This window comes from Anomalospiza imberbis, chromosome 1 (assembly GCF_031753505.1).
Source record: "Anomalospiza imberbis isolate Cuckoo-Finch-1a 21T00152 chromosome 1, ASM3175350v1, whole genome shotgun sequence".
Classification (NCBI taxonomy): domain Eukaryota; kingdom Metazoa; phylum Chordata; class Aves; order Passeriformes; family Viduidae; genus Anomalospiza; species Anomalospiza imberbis.
In genome coordinates this window covers 116931304-116951443 of record NC_089681.1, presented here as the reverse complement: position 1 = coordinate 116951443, position 20140 = coordinate 116931304, and the positions used below count along the sequence as shown (strand labels likewise).

At 41.5% G+C, this 20140-nt stretch overlaps 1 protein-coding gene and 1 long non-coding RNA gene across 3 annotated transcripts in view; one reads left to right on the top strand and one right to left on the bottom strand.

The window, feature by feature from the left end:
• The first annotated feature begins 327 nt into the window (after positions 1 to 327).
• GALNT15 (polypeptide N-acetylgalactosaminyltransferase 15) overlaps positions 328 to 20140 on the top strand; it is a 30558-nt gene continuing 10745 nt past the window's right edge. The window contains exons 1-7 of one of the 2 annotated variants that reach the window (XM_068207601.1): positions 328 to 482; positions 1401 to 1946; positions 7402 to 7568; positions 8276 to 8480; positions 17351 to 17518; positions 18130 to 18247; positions 19008 to 19202. In XM_068207601.1, coding sequence (XP_068063702.1) covers positions 457 to 482; positions 1401 to 1946; positions 7402 to 7568; positions 8276 to 8480; positions 17351 to 17518; positions 18130 to 18247; positions 19008 to 19202 — 1425 coding nt within the window. In that variant the 5' untranslated portion in view covers positions 328 to 456. Of the gene's footprint in view, positions 483 to 719; positions 1190 to 1400; positions 1947 to 7401; positions 7569 to 8275; positions 8481 to 17350; positions 17519 to 18129; positions 18248 to 19007; positions 19203 to 20140 lie in introns of those variants that run through there. The other variant, XM_068207610.1, reaches the window with a different exon arrangement.
• On the bottom strand, positions 16370 to 17183 carry LOC137484144 (uncharacterized). Its single transcript, XR_011004758.1, has 2 exons — positions 16794 to 17183; positions 16370 to 16675 (listed from the first exon to the last, which is right to left on the bottom strand). It is a non-coding gene; the product is annotated as an uncharacterized lncRNA (long non-coding RNA).

Genomic DNA, 20140 nt, shown 5'->3' with positions numbered 1-20140 from the left:
CTTTTTTAAAATCTGTGAATGTGGAAGTTCTCCAGTAATCACATGCCTCCTGGAGCAGGAGCTTTCTGTTCATCAGATATTACATGATATGAAAAATACCACATCCCATGCCCCCAGCATCAAAAGGGTTGGCAACACCTGAGTTGCATCCATCCCTGATCTCTGCCTGCCAGACCAAGAGGCATGTGATGCTGAAGCACGTGGATTGTCTCACCCCTTCTCCCATTGGACAAGCACTCATCTTGTAGCAAAAAATGCCACAGTCCATGCCCAGTAGCACCCATGCCAACGGTATGAGCAAACAGACCTCAGAGACTGAGCTCCCCTTTTAATCACAGAAGTTGTTGTTTTCTCTCAGTGTCAGTGGTTGTTGCTCCAGCCCAGGCTTTTATATATGTTATTACTGGACTAATGAAAACTTGAAGCGCTGCTTGCCCTGCAATACCAAATTTATGGATGAGGAGACAACTTCAGCTTGCCAGGTGATAATTTGGCACCCTTATGTCAGTGTTAAAATCCCTACAGCTGTAAATATTTATTTGATATTAAATATACTCCAGCTAACACATTATCATATGAATAAATCTAACCTTAAATAAAACATGTGCTTTCCATCTTTTATTCAGTTTATAAAATTCTTGATTCTTGCTCTGTGCATTCTCAGCTTATTACTGAGAAAAGCTTGATTTCTTTTCTAATACAACATTCTGCTTCTTGTATTTCACCTCTTACAGCTTTTGCAAAGTTTTGATTTGATAGGACAAGCACAGTGAGGGCATTAGGACCAAGAGAAAGACACACACATTGCTCTGTATTATGTCTGGCAAAGTGCTTCCTGACTGAGTGCCGTAGTTATGTGTGAAACAAAGTCAGGGACCGACTACTTCTCATCTGTTGATCACAGTTAACTTGAAGCCTCTGAACGGGGGAGAGCTGTCAGATCTGCTCTCAGAGATACAGTGCTTCAATCCAGGCAGCAATTGGAAACTTTGAAGAAGCAGGATCTACTCTGGAAAGAAACTATGAGAAACGGGACTTCTTTCAACTTAGAATTTTAAAAGGGGAAAAAAAAATCAAAGCTTTAGCTACTCTTTCAATCAGCAAAGCATGCACTTTCCTAACTAAGCTGTGACTCCGTATAATAAAGGATCTACTTTATCTCACTGGATCCATGCTACATTTTACTACAGTAAGTACAATATTAATAGGAATGTTATAATTTTTTTTTTCTGTAAATAGAGAGGAAAACATGAAATGGCATCAGTGAAATGCGAAGGGAGCAAAAAAATCCTCTTGGCAGATAGTGAAAACCAGGGCTTTTGTGCAACCCGAGGACTGAAATCTGAGGAAGATTCAAGTGATATTTAACATGACCATCTGTATCATTTTGTCACCAACAGTATGTTCTTGAGGAAGAAGTGCAGATATGGATCACGTAAGCTGCAGTTTCTCTTGTTGTTTCTGATGCTGGGTTTTTTGCTACTGATGGTTACAACGCTGAATCCACCTCCCAGCACCCAGAGCAAGGAAGGGACTTTCCAGCCTGTGGAGTTCAACCCCCGGGAAGGGTATCGGATGGACTTTGTGGAGACCCAAGAGATGCTGGAAACCCAGGAGGAGAGCCAGCAGTATTACCCTTTGGATGGTCTATCGCCTTTCATCTCCCTGCGGGAGGATGAGTTGATCATGGCCGTCGTGTCGCCCACCGGCAAAAGGAACCACAGCAAGGCCAGGAAGGGCTATCGCGTGGTGAAGCAGCAGAGCAGGCGGCCGGAGGGGAAGGCAGAGGGGGGCCCCGAGTCCCAGCCGCTGTCCCTTCCCCTGCAGGATGGGCAAGGGGCTGCTGCGGGGCAGCGGCCGCTCGGCCTGGAAACGCACGGCTTTAACGAGGCGCTCAGCGAGCGGATCGCGCTGCGCCGGGACCTGCCTGAGGTACGACACCCGTTGTAAGTAAAACACCCTATTTCACTTCTGGGGGAAAACCTGCCTCCTTCCCCGCCGCCGCGTCCCCCCGAGCCTCTCCTCCTGCAAACCCCGCACCTCTCTTCCTCTAGACCCCGCGTCTTTCCTATCGAACTCCCGTCCGGGTCGGGCGCTCCGCTCCTCAGACCAGGGACGCTCCCAGCCTCCTTCGGGAGGTGGTTCGAGCCCTCAGAGGCGGCGGGCGGCAAAGGTGGAGGGGGGCACGGTGCGGGAGGGGCAGCTGGGGCTCGCTGTGTGAGCAGAGCAGAGGCGCGGAGCACAGCGCCCGTGGGGGCGGTGTGAGCGCTGCTGTGGCAGCCCTGCACCCCCGGCCCGGCTCCGGCTCCGCTCCGGCGTGCCCTGAGGCCGAGCAGGCGACAGCGCCCCCTACGGGCGCCCGCGTCACGGCAGGTGCCGGGGGAGGCAGGGCAGGGAGCGCCCCGGGCCCCGCCCTTCGTCCGTCCGTCCGTCCGGCTGTCTGTCCGTCCGTCCGTCCGGCTGCTGGGCTGCAGAGCGGGAGGGAACCCGCGCCGAACTGGCGAGCAGGAGAGGCGGCTTCCCTCCTCGTCCAGGCCCCGTCTCAGCCCTCCTGCCAGAGCTATGGGGTCACTGGGCTTGCCAAGTGATGAATGAGTGAAGAGCTGGGGCTTTCAGCTCTTCCAGAACGAAAGTGGCCCGATGGTCACTCATAAAAGTGGAGCCGACTCTGCACTGGTGTGGCCTCACTTTAAATAAATATCGTGTGCAGTTTTGGGCACCACAATATAAGAAAGATATAAAGCTATTAAAGAGTGTCCAGAGGAGGACAACAAAGGTGACAATGGGTCTGGAGGAGAAGCCGTGTGAAGAGCAGCTGAGGTCACTTGGTTTGTTCAGCCTGGAGAAGAGACTGAGGGGACACCTCATTGCTGTCTACAGGTTCCTCACAAGGGGAGGGGGAGGGGCAGGCACGGATCTCTTCTCTGCGATGCCCATGACAGGACCCGAGGGAATGGCCTGCAGTTGTGTCAGGAGAGATTTAGGCTGAATATTACGTAAAGATTCTTCACCCAGAGGGTGGCTGGGCACTGGAACAGCTCCCCGGGGAAGTGGTCACGACACTAAGCCTGGCAGTTCAAGGAGAGTTTGGACAATGCTCTCAAGCGAATGATGTGACCCTTAGGGTGTCCTGGGCAGGCCAGGAGTTGGACTCAATGATCTTTGTGGGTCCTTCCAACTCAGAATATCCTGTGATTCTGTGGCAAGTACTGAAAGGAAACTCCTGGGGGGAAGGAAAGTGGAGACTGGTGTGTCAGACAACTGCCAACACCACCATACCTGTCAGCAGCCAGGCTGTAAAAAATGTTGCATTTGAAGGCCCAGGTGTTACATTTGAAGTCTGGAGGCTTGAGAGCCAGTTGCCACAGCAGCCCAGGAGGGGCTGCTCATCACACTTCTTAAAAAGGATCTGAGGTGTATCTACTATCAAGCTGTCCCAGAGAAAGTTTAGGTTGGACATACTTTTCAAAGAAAGGGCAATTAAACATTGGAATTAAGTGTCCAGGGAAGTGTGGAGTCACTGAATCTGGAAGTATTTAAGGAAAGACTGGACATGGCACATAGTGCTGTGGCCTCGCTGAGAAGGTGATGATCAGTCAAAGACTGGACTTGATGATCTCATAGGTCTTTTCCAACCTAAGTGATTCTATGATATGCTTCCCTTCTCAGGGGAAGGGCAAGGGATGTGTGGTGTCTTGTCTCTGTAACAAAAACAATTGTAGTTTTCTCCCACAACACAGTGGAAAGATGTACTGGAAAACATTTTAAATCAGACACAGAATAATTTTTTTCTAGTGTTCATTTCACATGTTTAAAGACAGCTGGGAGCTCTAATTTAAGGGTACGTTCTCAAAGAAAGAGAAATGAAAGAGTGTTTTCTGTACTTATTGACTAGGTTCAGTGTTAATTTGGTTAACTCCATTAAATAATGACATGGTGATATTATTTCAGTTATTTTTTTGCATGCTTCACTGCTAACTCTTCAAACTATGTAATGTTCAAAGGAGGAATGACTGCCCTGGTTTACTGCCTTTGGTGGAAAGCCAAAAAACGGTTTTACTTTGGCAGCTGAAGGGCCATCCAACAAGATACAGCTTTAGTTAATTCTGATCTTGGTAACATTTAAGCTGTGGTCTCAGAGCTCCTGGGTGGATTTTGCTGTCTCACTAGTTACAGCCTAAAGAGATCTCAACACCACAGCTTACAGAGTCCAGAAACCCCAGATGTCAGCATCTGAAGCTGATTTAAATCCAGATCATAAACCTGGAGCAGAATATGTCTAAGCCAGACCTGTCCCTTATGGCACAACACACAAACCACAAAATGATGATTTTTAGGTGTAGTTTACTCTGGGGACCTGGCTCACAACTGTGTCAGTCCAGTTTTACAGCAGTGTAAAAAGAGAGCAAACCAGAATCAGATTGTGTCTCTATTTGTTTTGCATCATGTTGTTCATCACAATGTCTATTATTATTTAATTAGAGGGAAGCCAACCAGTTAGAGATGTTTCAGTGAGTTACCTCCAGGGACTCAGTCTCCCTCATGTCACTTGAAATTGGATGGCAAATACTTCACATAAGAAGTGGCCCATCCTCTGAGGTACCTTCATCCCTCAAAGTGCTTTCTGCTGCTATCAGTTGCTCCAGCTGGGACTGACACTCTCCTGGGACACCTGAATCAAGCCTGCCATTGTGACTTTTATGATGGGTGTTCTGCCCAAAAGAAAGGTCTGTTTTTGTGTCTTGGGTTTGAGTGTCAAATGGCAAAAGAACTCACAAGGTATCTACAAAAGTTTTAAGTTTCATTACCAAAGTATAGCTTTCTCTGGAGTGCTGTTTGGAGCTGAATCTCAATTAAATATTTTCCTGAAGGTGAGTGGGAGTCCCTGTCAGCTCTGCCTTTGCCTTGTTAGAATTGCTCTCTGTTCATTGCTGCATGTGACAATTCCTTGTTTTTCACAAATTAGATTAAAACACTATGTCTCATATCAGTCACAACCCTGACTTTCTGAAATGCCAATTTATGATAGACAGGCTATGAAACTGCTCCAAATTACAGGGAAGGTATTTTTGTATACCAGCACCCTTGTGCATTTTTGTGAAGATTAGATAGCTATATTGCAAGTCTTTGCCAATCTCCATGGCAACTAAGCACTCGCCACCAAGGTTATGTGTTCAAGTACTGTTATTTTCAATTCTTTTCCAATTAAGAATTCACAACAGCCTTATTTTCTTGCTCTAACCACAGTGCTTGCAACTAGGTGCTAATAGCTATAGAATGTTTCTGGTTAGAAGCTGCCTGGTAGTAAAAGGACTGCATCAGATCTTCAAATTTCTTAATTATTTCTCGATTCTACTGCTTGAAAATATCACTCTCAAGTCATGAGAGTATTCTTTTCTTGATCCTGATGAAAATGGAAACAATCACCTATATAAAATTGTGAGGCAACAGTATAGTTGATTACACAAAATTAGTAAACCAAGGACAATATAGACTAATTACAGTGTAAAAATCATCAAGAATATTTTCCTTCCTATGCAAAAAAAAAAAAAGTGAATTATTAAAAAATACAATAAATTATTAAGATTGTGCTAATTTTAAATATATATTCCCAGAAGTGTATCTGTAGTAACCATTTATGTGTATTCATCATTAAATCATTCAGACTATGGTATCTCTTAAGTGATTAGCAGCTTTGTGTCTGGATAGTATCTAGCAGCATAGAACCTCAGTCCATGAACGGAAGCATTAAGTAAAACACTAATAAACAGAAATACTAAAATTATATCCCTTACATGAATTTCGCTGAGTAGCCAATTGTTTAACAACCACTGTAAAATCTGTATAATCATTTGCTTGGCAATACAAAAATGCTGAAATAACAATGGGCTGCATTCAGCCGATTGTGTAATTCCTTGAAGAAATTCTTGCTGGTGGAGATTAAATTAGTTACGACACTGAATGACTGTTATTTGGGAAATAAAAATATTTTTTAAATGTGCTTTCTAATGTCAGCAAAGCACTATGTAGACATAGTGTTTGCATTTCTACAATGGACATTTGAAGGCATTTTCTGGAAAATATGCAACCTCACACCAGAATACATGGTCTTCATATGCAGTTTCTGTGAGGACGAATGGGAAGTGTTTGTCATCCTTAAATGTTTGAGTTTTTGTGGCAATTTAACACCAGCTGGAAATTAAACTTCCCCCTGTTCCCCTCTGGTGAGGGAGGGACAGAAGAGAGACTGTGGGTTAAGATAACAATTTACTGAAAGCAAACAGCAATGGAGTAAGAAACACACAGTGACAGCAGCAATATTAATAACAAAATTATACAAAAAGAGAAGGTGCTTTACACACAAATGACATTCACCACCTTGACTTAGCTCTGCATGGCCACTGAGACAAAGACGAGATGGCAGGGGGACGTTCCTGTATCTCAGCAATGACAGTGGTTATTCCAGAGACAACAACAAGATGCCAGGGGGATGTTCCTGTGGCTTGGCAGTGTAATGCAGTTTTTCCTGAGACCAAGACAAGATGGTGGGCCCTCTCCTTACCCAGTGCCATGTGGCCTCCTGAGACAAAGACAAGATGGCAGACTCTCCCCACAGGCAGTGTTCCCCAAGCCCAAGACAGTGAAAAACGATGATGGAACAAACCCCCAAAACTGGATTGTCCACATTGCACCATGCCACCCACTTCCAGACTGTACATCTGGTTCGATTGCACACTGACTCCCAGCTGGGAGTCTCATTCAACCGTGATTAATTTTCATTGGAAAAGCAGACCTGTACAAACCTTATAGTGAAAAACATTTTCTTTCTTAATTGTATCTATATTTGTAATCATGTAATAAGGATTCATGTCAGTGCCATCGAGGACTGAGATGTTGGCTTCATTCACTAGGATCTTGGTCAAGTAATCCACAGGTATACTGATGTGTTGTGCAGATGAGTTATTTCATTTTTTAGTCTTAATGGTACTGCAATTGTTTACTCTTTTCTCTCTTACTTGGGAAAATGTGGAAATTAGTGGAAGCTGGCTGACCTGCTTTATCCCTCACTCTGCTCTAATTATCTTCACTTTTTCTTTATGTTTTGGACTGTTTCTGTTTGAGGTCTGGTTTTTGAGGCAGACAGAGCAGGAAAAAAATATCCCAGAACACAGGAACACTTTCCTCTTTTTATATTATAATTTTGATAGTGCCATTCCCATATTTTCATTTCATATTCCAGTTTTGGATACCTCAGTACTTCCTTTTCTTAGAAGTGAGTTGAGATCTTAAACTGCTCTCCACCTCTGAAGGTTTAGGTGCTGCTTGCAACTTTGCTCTAAGAAAAGAAAAATAGCCATTTGTTCCAGCGTTTCCAGTGTCTTCCTCATTTCACCCATTCAGGTGCCCACAGCAAAAATATGACTCCAGTCTGCCTACTGCTAGTGTCATCATCTGTTTCCATGATGAAGCCTGGTCTACTCTGCTGAGAACTGTGCACAGCATTATGGATACAGCCCCAAAGGCCTTCCTCAAGGATATCATCCTAGTTGACGATCTCAGCCAGCAAGGTAGCTCCCATTTCTCTGTATGTGAGTTCTTTTTTCCAAAACTTTGGGGAAGAAACTGTCCTCCTCCAAGAAGTGTGTGAGGAGAGGAGAAGGCAAAGAGGACTCTCAGGAAGCAAGCTAAGCACAGCCCAGAGCCCAGGTTTCACTATCCATCCCTAGAATTTAGCATAGCCTTTCAACTTTGAAATATCTTTCTGTTTTCCCCCCACATCATTTACAACAACTCTGAAGTTTCTTACTTTAAAATAAGATCACAGTATGCAAATCTTAGAATTCCCACTGGACCAGATATGCTGTCATAATTTCCAGACTTAGATTTTGGCTGAAGCATAGAGTGGAAAAGTCCATATTGCTAAAGTAATCTGAAGTGCTTGGGAAAGCCAAACACCTGTAGTATCTCACTCTCATCTGTGTATTTTATGTGATGATGAGAGCATCCACCTTTTGCTGAAAACAGGAAAGGAGGCTATTAAGATTCCCACAGGAACAGCTTCATAACTTGTGAATCTCAGTTTCCATTAGTCTCCACTTCTCTTTGACATTATGGTGCTGTAGAAATATTTGAAATGTGGCCTACTTGGCCATTTAAAACAAATGCCCCTGAAACATTTTACCAGCAAGAAGTAGCATCTCCTATTACCTGTTTCTTTTCTATAACAGCTTGAATTAAAGCTAAAACATTGCAGTGACTGTTCTGTTTCTGACAGGGCCCCTGAAGTCAGCTCTGAGTGAATACATATCTAAGCTGGATGGTGTGAAGCTCATCCGGAGCAACAAGAGGCTTGGAGTCATCCGAGGTCGGATGCTAGGAGCTGCACGGGCTACTGGGGATGTGCTCATCTTCATGGATTCCCACTGCGAGTGCCAGAAGGGCTGGCTGGAACCCCTCCTGGCCAGGCTCTCCAGCAGCCGGTAAATATCCCTGGGTATGCTAATTTCTGCTGAAAGGGATGTGTTTGGAAAGTGTTGGGTAGTTTTTGTAATCCTCCTTTGGTTACCTTCTTGCTTCTGGTCACATCTCTTTTATTTTCTACCTTATCAGCCTATGCATCACTCGGATATGTGCAAAGCAGGATAGGTCTCACAGCTGATAACCCTCACTTTACACCCAGTGTAAATTTTAGAATTTGTATCCAGTTAGAGCTTAGAAACTTCAGAAGGCTTCCTGGTGGTCTGAATTGAAAAAGGTTTCAGTCTCAACCTGTTTGTAAATCGGCAAACATCCACCAGAGAAGACTACTGCAAGATTCCATTGTTTTTACTTTTTAACTGTCTCAGTGATGGAGCCAAGAATAAAGTGCTTTGTCCTCCTGAGCCAGTTTGGCTGTGTACCAACATCACCTTTTGGCCACCATTTCTCTTCCACAGAAAAAGCCCAGACTTCCAGGGCAATCTAGGCAGGTCCAGCTAATCACAGGTACTTTAACTGACTCCAAAGTAACAGAGTAAGGTAGAGATTCATATTGCTGAGTATTTCATGTTTAGGGCTGTTCTTAGGCCTGCTTTCTAATGTACAGCTGAGCTCATCTATGCAGTCCTTTGAAGACATTAAAACTACTGCAAATTTTTCTAGGCTTACATGTCAGTAAATCTTTATTAAAGGAACCTTTTTGAAAGAAAAATTTGTACATTAACTTGTCACTTGGGAAAAAAAAATTGCTAGAGAGGGTAAAAAAAAAAAAGATCTTTAAACTCTTACTAGACTGTTAAATAGTCATGCTAAACACCTTCAAAGGCTGTTCCCAGGCACTGGAAGAAGCTGGTTTTATGGCTTATTATGTTTCCTTATAAGAGAATTATTATGTGCTTTTAGAAATTATTACATCATTTGAATGAAAACATTAAGAATACTGAAAGCAATAGTAATGCTGCCCTAGAATGTCAGGAATATTCTTTTCAAAAAGGTTCTCCTTGGAAAAGCAGATTATTTTTGTTTGCTGACAAATTAGATGGTTTTCTATGAATATACTTCATGATTCTTCTGTGTTGAACTATAGTCTATTTTTGATGTTCAAGCAAAACTACTGTGTATATCAATTGGCCAGTCCTTATTCAAGGGTGTTGAAATTGCTGAAATTAAAAGTTACAAAGACTCTCAGAGGAGAGCTGTAGTGAAGGGAGAATTACAACAGCAAGAGAGAAGTTAGGACCCCACAACCCCACAATGTCAAAAATTCACTGTCAAAAATTATCCCTCCTGAGGGAATGCAAAGCCTCCAAGTCTGCTATCATTCGGAGATTCTGTAGCACTGTCACCAGGGAGTGAGAGGGAATTCTCTTCCCTTATAGGGCCCATATGCTCATTCACTACCCCAGGAGAGCAGAATTTAACAGTGAATTAACTAATATCTAATTGGATTAATGAAGCAAAGGTGGAAAACTGATTGGATAATAGTATGGGTTAAGCCATACCTTTTTGTGCTGTACCAGTCACTGTGTCTGACCCTGGAAGCTTTGTCACTGCTGGTGAGGAGAACCTGTGACATCTTCCACTGAGGAGGGAAGATGAGGTCTAAGGCACCTGGCAGTCACCTTCCCTTACTGTCCCTCTTTCTCCAGCTGAAGAATGGTGACAAATACACTGACTTGATAAGGGAATTAATTAATGACTTTTCATAAATTGCTTGTAATGCTTGCACAGAGATCACCATGGAAATGTAAAGCATTAGCATAGTCAACTTGGCTTCATTTAGCACTAGAGGAGCTGTTAAATTGAATCATGTGCACTCCCTGAAACTACCCAAGTGAGGAAAGCACAGGAAGTTGAGAGTGACTGGTGAAACATCCATCTTTCCTCTTAATGTACTGATCAAAGTGTAACTCATGCACTTTTGCTGGAGAGACAGGATGGGAAAACAATCACCTGGAGTGTGAGTTGTTTGCTGGCAAGAACCAATGCAGTCTTTCAAAGCTCAAACTTTTGCAGGAGCTTAAGGGAGCTATAGTGTGGTTATAACTTTAAAAATAGTGATTAAGCCTAATTTTCTAGACTCCTGATCCAAGTGTGTCACTGTTATTGTGATGTCTTGGAGTGATGCTGAGAGATCCTTGCCCAGATTGAGATTTCACTGTGAGTTGAACATACTCACAAGAAGTGAGATACAGTTTTTAGTAGACTGTAGGATAAATATAAGAAAAATTATCCCAGTTTTACAGGTATAGAAATATTTATACAGAAATACTTGGCAGATATTTGACTTGTTCTAGGTAATGACATTTCATCTCCCTACCTGATGGCTTTATTCACTAACCCAATCTAATTTATTTTTCTGATTAAAAAAAAAATCAAGTCATTCCAAAATCTTTGAATATATACTTTTGAGCCTTGACTGGGACTAGTTCTGTGAACCATGGCTAATAAAATGACTGGGAAGCTGTGCATCAGCTTAGTATATTGCCTAGAGAATGGTTCCGTGGTTTCTAAAGCATTCCTTGACATTTTGATTATTCAAGGATGAATACCATAGATACCTGGACAATATTAGAAAACTACATGAGACACCCCACAGATCATTTCATTTGACAACTGTTTGTATTCCAGGCTGATTCCAGGTGAGTAGCATGGTGCATAACAATGCAGCTGTGCCATTATTACAGTCATCTTTGGAAGGGTTTGCCTTTTCCAGGAGACTGCAGAGCTGCTATTTTGTATTCTGTCCAAAGGCAGGAAAAGGCAGAGGGGGCATATAATGAACTGTGCCATGAAGCCTTAAAAATGTTGTTCCTTTGATCTAAAAGCAGTGGCCACCGTGCTGAAACAGGATCATTAAAAAAAAATCCGAAACGTATTTCCTTAAAATACTTCATGAAAGCAAAATGAACCTTGATGATACCCTTGACAAGGAACTCCACCTGTAAAAGAGGCCTGGGCAGCATTGCTATGGACAGAGGGGTGGTTTGCAAAGGGGTAGCTGGACCTTAGGACCTTTCCCCTGCTCCTCATTGCAAAGGTTGTTTCTCTCTGTGCTGGAGCACTGCCTATACCACAGCTCAAATATTAGATTAGGAAACAGAAGCCTGTTACATTATTTTAAAAAGCTTATCTGGTTTCTAAAATTCAAAGTGCCTTTACTTAGTACTACGATTCTATGTCATTAATCTTTAATGAAAATGCTGATAAACAGAACAAGAAGTTAGCATAGCAGTGGAAAGGTGTTTCCTCATCTGTGTGCTCCCATTGGGAACAAATGGAAGCCTCTGCTTGTAGATACAGGAATGTTGAAGCAACATAGAAAGAGTTCTGCTGTCCAGAAAATTTCTGTGTGGTTCTGGTTTTATAGTAATACACAAGAGAGAAAGGAAATATTTTGCACTAAAGATGAACAGCTTTTTCATCTCTTTTATTCTGATTCCCCACCTTTCAGTGGCCCATATCCCAGCTTTTTGAGCTACCAAATACATAAGCCATCTGTTTTCTAACTTCTAACAGGCTTGGGGAAGCATTATGCTATCCATTCAGAGCCCACACAACCCCAGCATCTGAGCATGCAATTCCATGCTGTTCTTCCTGTTTTGAAAGCTTTCCATACACTTCACAGGTAACAGGCTATTTCCTGGGATTTTTCTGTGTTTGCTTGATCCTTTTTATATCTCCCATTTGTCAATAACACTCATTTCAAATTCAGTAAACGTTCTGCATTTACATGGTAGGTTATGGGAAGATAAGCTATCTCTTTACAATCTTTCACAGTTGATCAGGATCAGAAGGTGGCATATTTTAAAGAAATTGAGGTAAAGAAAATAAAGACAAGAGTCTAAAGCCAAAGGCAAATATTACTGCTAAACACAGGAGCAGTAAAGATTTAGGCATAATTCATGGCTCAGTTCCCTGACTGACCTGTGTTAAAAGGTTTTGGTTACCTCTACAGATTTGTTACTCTACATACAAATTTTATTATTTTAGCAAAAAAAGGCAGGTTCAAAAATTATTTTTTAATAAAGCACTGTGCTTTGCAGAGATTTGCTTAGTGCTCAGCACATGAATTGTCCATCTGTAACTGCGCGCTGCGGTAACAGGGAAGATGTTCCCCAGCCAGCTCACTCCCAACACCGGTGTGCAGTCACGAGAGCGGCCGCCCCCGGATCTCCACTGAGTTCCCCCGGGTGGCGGGGTGCGTACAGGGACCGCAGCTCGCTGCAGCAGACGGCTGTGGCTGGGGAATACAGCAGCACAATACGAGAAACCAGGCAAAGGAATAGAGAGGGGTCACCTGATTGAGTTCTAGGAAATTTTATTTCCCCACAGGATTCAGAAACAAGTGACATTAACTGAGGACAAAAGAAATGCTTTTAAGGAGAGGCGAGAATAAGGGGAAGACACAACCTTTTACCAATAGGAAGGCATTAGGGGAGGGGTGCAGGGTAAGGGCTACCCAATAGAAACCAACAAGGGGAAGGAGAAAACCTTGCAATCCAATCTTGCTTCGAGGAAGGGATGAAGGACAGAGAACATTCCAGAAGGGAACAAAGGAGGAACAAGAAGACTGACAGGTAGGTTGACATCCACTTGGCGGGAAAATCTTGAGGTAAACAACTCAGGACTGAACCATTAGGGAAGCCAAATGGGGTACATGGAATGAACCATTACAAACCTATAACAAGGAATATTTAAAACCTACTACAGAAGAACAACCTGCAAAACAGCAGACTATCACATCTATCCATTCAAGTAGACTGTTCCTATGCCCTAAGTTAGTCTGGAGTTGGTCTGTAAGGCAGGATTTAAATAATCCTTTATAACATTCCTTATCACTGCATTTTATCTTCTTATCAACCCTACCTAATTTCAAGTGGTCTGTATTTCTAAGACTTCAGTTAGCCAGCAAGATGCTCTCACTGGAAATGCAGCATTTTGTGGAACCAGCTTGCGTCCTCAGTTACTCACTGAAGTTTTGACTGTGTGCAGAAACAGAGGGACTGCCTGGATTTCTTAGCTATCTAATTTTTGCAAGCTGTGATGCACCCTGAAATAGGTTGAGGAATATACATAATTTTTATGTTTGGTTTTTTGGGGTTTCTTTTTCTCCTTATTTAAAGGAGGATTTAAACAGATTAAAATCTATTCCCTTCCCAGCAAAACAAAGTATAAATCAATACAAAAGCACTTTCCAAAAAATATATCCAAAACTTCAAAACTGATACATTATTTAAATATTCCTCTCCCTGTGTTACTTAGTTTAAAATTAGAAAAGAACATAATGTCCATGCTGACTGTAAAGGGTCATGGGAAGATATTTCATTTGCAATTGTATTTGGTAAAGAAATCCCAAACCAGGAAATTGTTCTTGTTTGGATGGCTCTTTTTCATGGAATTGTGACCTTTTGTAATTTTTGTGAGTTCCAAGCATTTGAAATATTCACAGATTAGTCAAACAGTTCAAAGCCTTGCTGCTAGTTGTACTTGAATTTCCTGTTTTTCCCTTTCCTCAGATTCCACAGAGTAAAATTAGCGGTAGTTTGTGTTTCATTTCAAAGTGCTGAGAAGCTGCTGTCGGCCAGTTACCCAGTTAAAAAGAAGAATAGCTAAGAACATCTTCCAATTATCATCTACTGGAAATTTGCATTTAGAACTACACAAATGTCAAACCATCACTGAATATGCAGAAACCAGCTATTTTTTAAAATCATGCCAACAAAAAAATGGGTAAAGCACTGCTTGTTTAGGATTAAAATTGAATATTGACCAATTTTCACACAAAATAAAGTTACTAGATTCTTGTATTTCAGAACAGAAAGACACTCCTAATATTTAGTTGTAAGAAGTTGTGTTTCTGTTGGTTTCAGCGGGGCTACATCATTATTATACTACACTTACACCAGGTGAAGGTCTAGAATTACTCTTACAAACCTACTCTTGAAAATTGTTAATCTTGGCATTCTGAAAAAGCTACATGAGTAGTAGCTCTAAAACACAGTTATCAGTTTTTACTGTATAATTTTTGTGGGAGAGGAGATCAGATTTTATTTCGTTCTGGTTTATGGTTGAATTTAGCCAAGATAGAACATGGCCTATTCCTGCGAGTTATTTTGAACTCAAACACTGTAATTTTCCATGTCATAATTTGCAGATAGTTTGGATAATTGCTTGGTCTCCAAACTATCAGAATCCATTATATCCTTACTGGTATATTTCTTGAATTGAAAATTTGAAGAATCAATGCCCAATAACTAGAAATACTACTGTGGTGCCTACTCTTGTGAGCAATTGCACTCATGCCAGAAGCACCACTGGAGTTTGGAGCTTTACAGTGGCAACAAATTTAAAGTGGTTTCAAAAAAAAAGACAGGTTTTAAATAGTTACAATGATATGAAAACATAGGATAGTCTGAGATGTTTGGATCATCTGATCCAGAATGTATCTGAGTGTGTCTGTGTTTGCATTGTTTCTATCTGAACTATCCAGGATCAGTTCATGTGGTCTAGTTTGCATGGCCAAGGTCTTTTGAGTAGTTTAGTCTACATTGCCTCTGGTTTCTACTCAAATACGCCCTCTTGATATTTCTATCTTGAATCTGAAATCATAAAATAAACTACCCTGGGGTCATTAATTCCTCAGTTCTGTCTGAATGAGAATGGATAAACCAGTAGCAATAGATAGTGTGGGTTTCAGCAAGCAGCAGCAAACTGAGGTGGGAACTATGCAGCTGCATCTACACTCCCAACCAGGCAGTTATCAGAAATATTTGTACACTGGAGAATGCAGCAGGCTTTAGAAATTAGTGTTACTTTTCATTTTTGACGTTTAGTTATTTAAAATCCATTTAACTTGTCAGATGGATTTCCCCCAGCATATCAAAGAAAAGAAATGCCTATTTGTGTGAGTCCAATGGGATGCTGCCTTTAGTAACTTTTAGAAGCAGGTAGTTTGCTTTGCATGCTGTTAGTGGGTAAAGCTTCCAGTAGAAAGGGCCCTGCTGGCTTGAGTGCTGGGTGGTTTCTCCTGTCATGGATACAAAACTGTATCACAGGGACATCATTAGGAGAATCAGAGACGAATATCAGCTTTATTATTTTTATCACTTCTTTCCATTTCTTCTTGAGTCCTGGGGACGGATGACAGGAACTCACTGCCTTGATGTAAATGCCTGCAAATGCTGCTTATGACCATAAAATTTTCTCACCTCTTTATAAACCAGATGCTTGTTTCTAAGAGTGCTTATTATTGCATACTATAAAGGATGACTTTGTACCTGAGCAGAGAAATAAAATCACTTTTTTATTCTAAATCTTCCTGGCTTAAGCTCATCATAGGACAGTCTGCTCTTACTAGGAAAAAAAGCTGGGTCATTTTAAAGAAATCTTCTGCATGGTTCATCTTTGTACTGTCAACTAGCAAGCAGTAGTCTGTTTCTCTGTGGGCTTCTAAAATCCTCTACAGGAAATGTCAACTATGAAAAAACAAAGTTGGGCATTTCCCCCCACTCTGATACTGAAAAAACATTATTCTAGTGATTGTAGAGGCAGAGAAGATATTTCAAGATTACATTAACATCACCCAGAGCTACAATCTTCCTTAGCTGGTTCTGGCCTCTGCCATGGAAAAATACAAATGTCTCACTGAGCTGGAGACTTCTGAGATGTCCTTTCTTCACTGACAGTCTTATGTTTCAAGCAAATTTCTCTCCTTGTGATTTCTGACCAACATATACATCTTAAAAGAGGAGATAAAAAACATCTACATTTTGCCCCCAAATTGACCGTTTCATTTTTCCCTCTCTGTTTTAAGAGGAAGTTTTTTCCTAGGGAATAATTTCCTACATGGATATTCCTACTCTAGAACAATATTTTTTTCCCAGTGTACTTTAATCCCCCTTAAATATTACTGATTTTTCTCCAGAAGAACTTCTGTCTATAGACCAACCTTTGCACTGAGACCAGGGACTATCCTTTTAGCATAACAGAGAAGAAATGGATAATGTTATTCTTCAACACTTTTTCCCTGCAGTCCCTAATACCATTTCATTCATACTCTGAACATTTCCAAATGTGATATATCATTGACCTGAAAACAAGGAACATTGAAGGCTGTTCTGAACTACCAGTTAATTCCAAGATGATGTGCAAGTACACTGTGAAATACTGTGACTTCTTTGCCATAAGGAAATGTCTAGTACCTCTTCTCAGACTAATCCAAATTTAACTTAAGTTAGAAATAAATTCAAGGATTGCCACTTACAGTGTAATGGCTGTGTTCTTGCTCTTAAAAGGAGATTCCACCCTGTGACAGTGCATTTGCAAGAGCATTCTAAGATAGCAATAAAATACAAACAGATACTGGCTTATGAACTCAGTAATAAATATTTTTTCAAAACAACCAGCAGAACAAACTGAAGATAAGTGCACTCTTTATTGGCCTGATGTGACAAAGTCATGAAGTGCGTGCAACATTTACAGGAAAATCAAAGGATAGTAGAGTGAGAGGCCAGAATTATCTTCTGCTATAAACTTTGCATCCATGCAGAGCCTGTAGCATCAGAGGTTGGGACCTCTGTGTGAAATAGCTTTATAAGAATTCTGATGGTTTACTCCTAACAAAATTCTAGATAGTGTTAAATGACAGTGCAAGGTACAGAGTATCAGTAAATTATTGATCTTTAGATTCCTCACTGCATGCTCAGTATTCCCATGCAATGAGCACCTGAGCTTCTGTCAGCAGGGAAACTAAGGGCACTCAGCACACAGAGGAGTGCTTGTGCTTGGCAGTGTCAAAGAGGAGAACTAACAGAGGAACTGACTTAATTTATGCTTTGGTTTTGGAAATAAATGGTATTGTCTTTTTCAGAAACAGTGTCATTTCCCCTGTCATAGATGTCATAGACTGGAAGACCTTTCAGTACTATCACTCTGTGGGTTTGCATCGAGGTGTTTTTGACTGGAAATTAGATTTTCATTGGGAACCAGTGCCAGAGCATGAAGAGAAGGTACGACAGTCTCCCATCAGCCCTATCAGGTAACAGTCCATCAGACAATGTGCCTCGCTCAGCTCAGCAGCAAAACTACAGTTTGGGTCATCTTGGGTCATCTTCCAGCTAACAAGAGAAAGGTCTGGTTACTTGCACATGCTCAGTTAATAATTCTTAAGGGACAGTTTTTTTGTTTGTGCTGTTTGTTTTGGCCTTTAGTAATCATTCTAACTAGACTGCAATCACACTTTCAATGTGACAAATACTTTCCACACATAGACACAACTAGAGTACAGCCTAACTAGACAAGGTGTGGAGGTTTGTAGGGAAAGCAAAAGACAGGTCATACAGAGTTAAAAGAGATGTCTTGGTCATGATCTGTTTATCTCTTGTTTTGAATGTACATGTGTGCAATGTTCCCCACTGATCTGAATCTTATTTGATAATTCAGCTCTTAGCTCCCTTCCCCAAACAAATCCTAGAATTACACTCCAGTTGTCCTTTATTTTGGTTAGATAATCAGTTCATTCAAGCTTATATGGAGCAGTAATGAATCATTTTGTAATACTCTCTCTATGGAAATGGTGGAATTTTCACCCTCTGTGTAATTCCTTATCCAAAAATCAAGGTGTTCACTTCCAAACTGTTTTCTACACAGGAGTCCTGCAGTAGCTGGTGCAGTGGTGGCCATGGATCGACATTACTTCCAAAATACTGGAGCTTATGATTCTGACATGACCATGTGGGGAGCAGAAAACCTGGAACTATCTATTAGGGTAAGGGCCTTAATTAAAACATCAAACTGTGATAACTTTTGCAATTTTAAGGAACTTGAATGAAAAAGGAAGAAGATATTTGTAAAAACAGTGCAGAACATGTTGGGTTATGGAGACTACAACCTTCCCTGCAGAAATCTATCCCCACACTCCACAGTCTGTCAGGACTATACAAGAACATGCAGCTGCTGTGAGTTAGGAGTATTATATCAGAAGAAGGAAGTTTTGCTAGCTATCACTGTCTGCCTGAGGCCTGAGTCATTGCTTTTGGCACCCTCTGAAAGCTGCCTCTTCTATTCTGGCATGTTAGCATGCACCAAAGGGAGAGTAGCTTTATTTCTTTGCCAGCCTGTAGTTTTAATTGCAAATTGTTTATATTGAATCCTTTGCATTGATTTTTGCTGAATACAAAGAGTAACTGATATTGAAAACTAATGAAAACTGCAGGCACAAAGGGCATAGTGTTTTTATTGTCCCAAACAAGGAAAGGTGTGCACCCAGATCTCTCCACTACTCTGTACTATTTGTGCACAGAAAAACATAAAAGCATATAAATAGCCATACTGGGTCAAATCAGAGGTCTGAATGCCCAACATCTTCTCTGTGTCTGTGGGGAGCAATGTATGAAGAAGTATATAATAATGCTCCTGCTGTTTCCATGATTTCCTGAAGCAGAGCCTAGAGTAAAGGAGCTTCTCCATTTCAGATAAAAGAAATCTAAATAAGGTAATCTCTTTTTGTGCTTTCACCTGTGTTTCAGACCTGGCTCTGTGGTGGCTCTGTAGAAATTATCCCATGCTCCCGAGTTGGGCATGTCTATCGAAATCATTTCCCTCATGCTTTCTCCTATGAAGAGGCCATTGTGAGGAACAAAATCCGAATAGCAGAGACCTGGCTGGGCTCCTTTAAAGAGAACTTCTACAAGCACGACACAGTGGCTTACTTAATCAGCAAGGTAAAGACATCTGCAGTGGTTTGTTTTGGAGGTTTGTGTTGAGATAGGTGAAGGGAGAGGAATAGGAGTGGGGGTGTCTGTATGCAGTCAGATGCAGGGGATAATCTTTTTATTAAACCTTCCAGTGAAAGAGCTGTCAGATCAGGAAGGAGAGGGAGAAACTTGTGCCTAATTTCAGCCTTGTGCTGAAGTTATCAAACCTTGTGGAGTATAACCTTTCTCCAAATGACTCCCCAAAAAGCTGTGGTTTGTTTTTTCACTGATAGTACATGGAGGGTTGTGATGCATCTGAAGTGGAAGCCTGCACCCCTGTGTGCTCAAAGGACTGTCTTAGAGAGTTCATTCTCAGTTACTGGTTTTCCTCATATGGTTCCTAAGGATATTCAGTATTATTCACAGGTGAGTGGAAAATTATAGGGAACATATCTGAGTGGTCTAGTGACAAAAAGGTGGGTTTTTTTCCCTGAACTGACATATCCAGAAATAACTGAACTGGGAAAGTTAGATCTCAACACACCACTATTTACAAGTTATATTTTCATTAGAAGCATGGCACAGGCATCTGACTAGACATTCTTCCAGGAATTTGGATTCCCAGCAACCTGTAAGCTAGGACAGGCTTGCAGGCAGATGTGTGGTGTAGCCCTGACTTTAACCATCTTGCACGTTACACACCATCCAATAACTACAGAATGGCCACACCTGCTTTTTAAGTACAGTCTCCATGGCAGATCAGGGGTGGTCTGTATATTCTTTGTATTACAAACAAGTGGATGTTTGCTTACTGGGAGTCTTGCAGCTGTGGGGAATGTTGTTGGTGTATTAATGTTGTTAATAATGTTAATGTTGCTGTCGTTCTCAGGAATTCTCTGGCTCTGGTACCTTTTCTTCTAATCATATTCTTTCTACAAGGCAGTGGACAAACTTGTGAGCAGTTT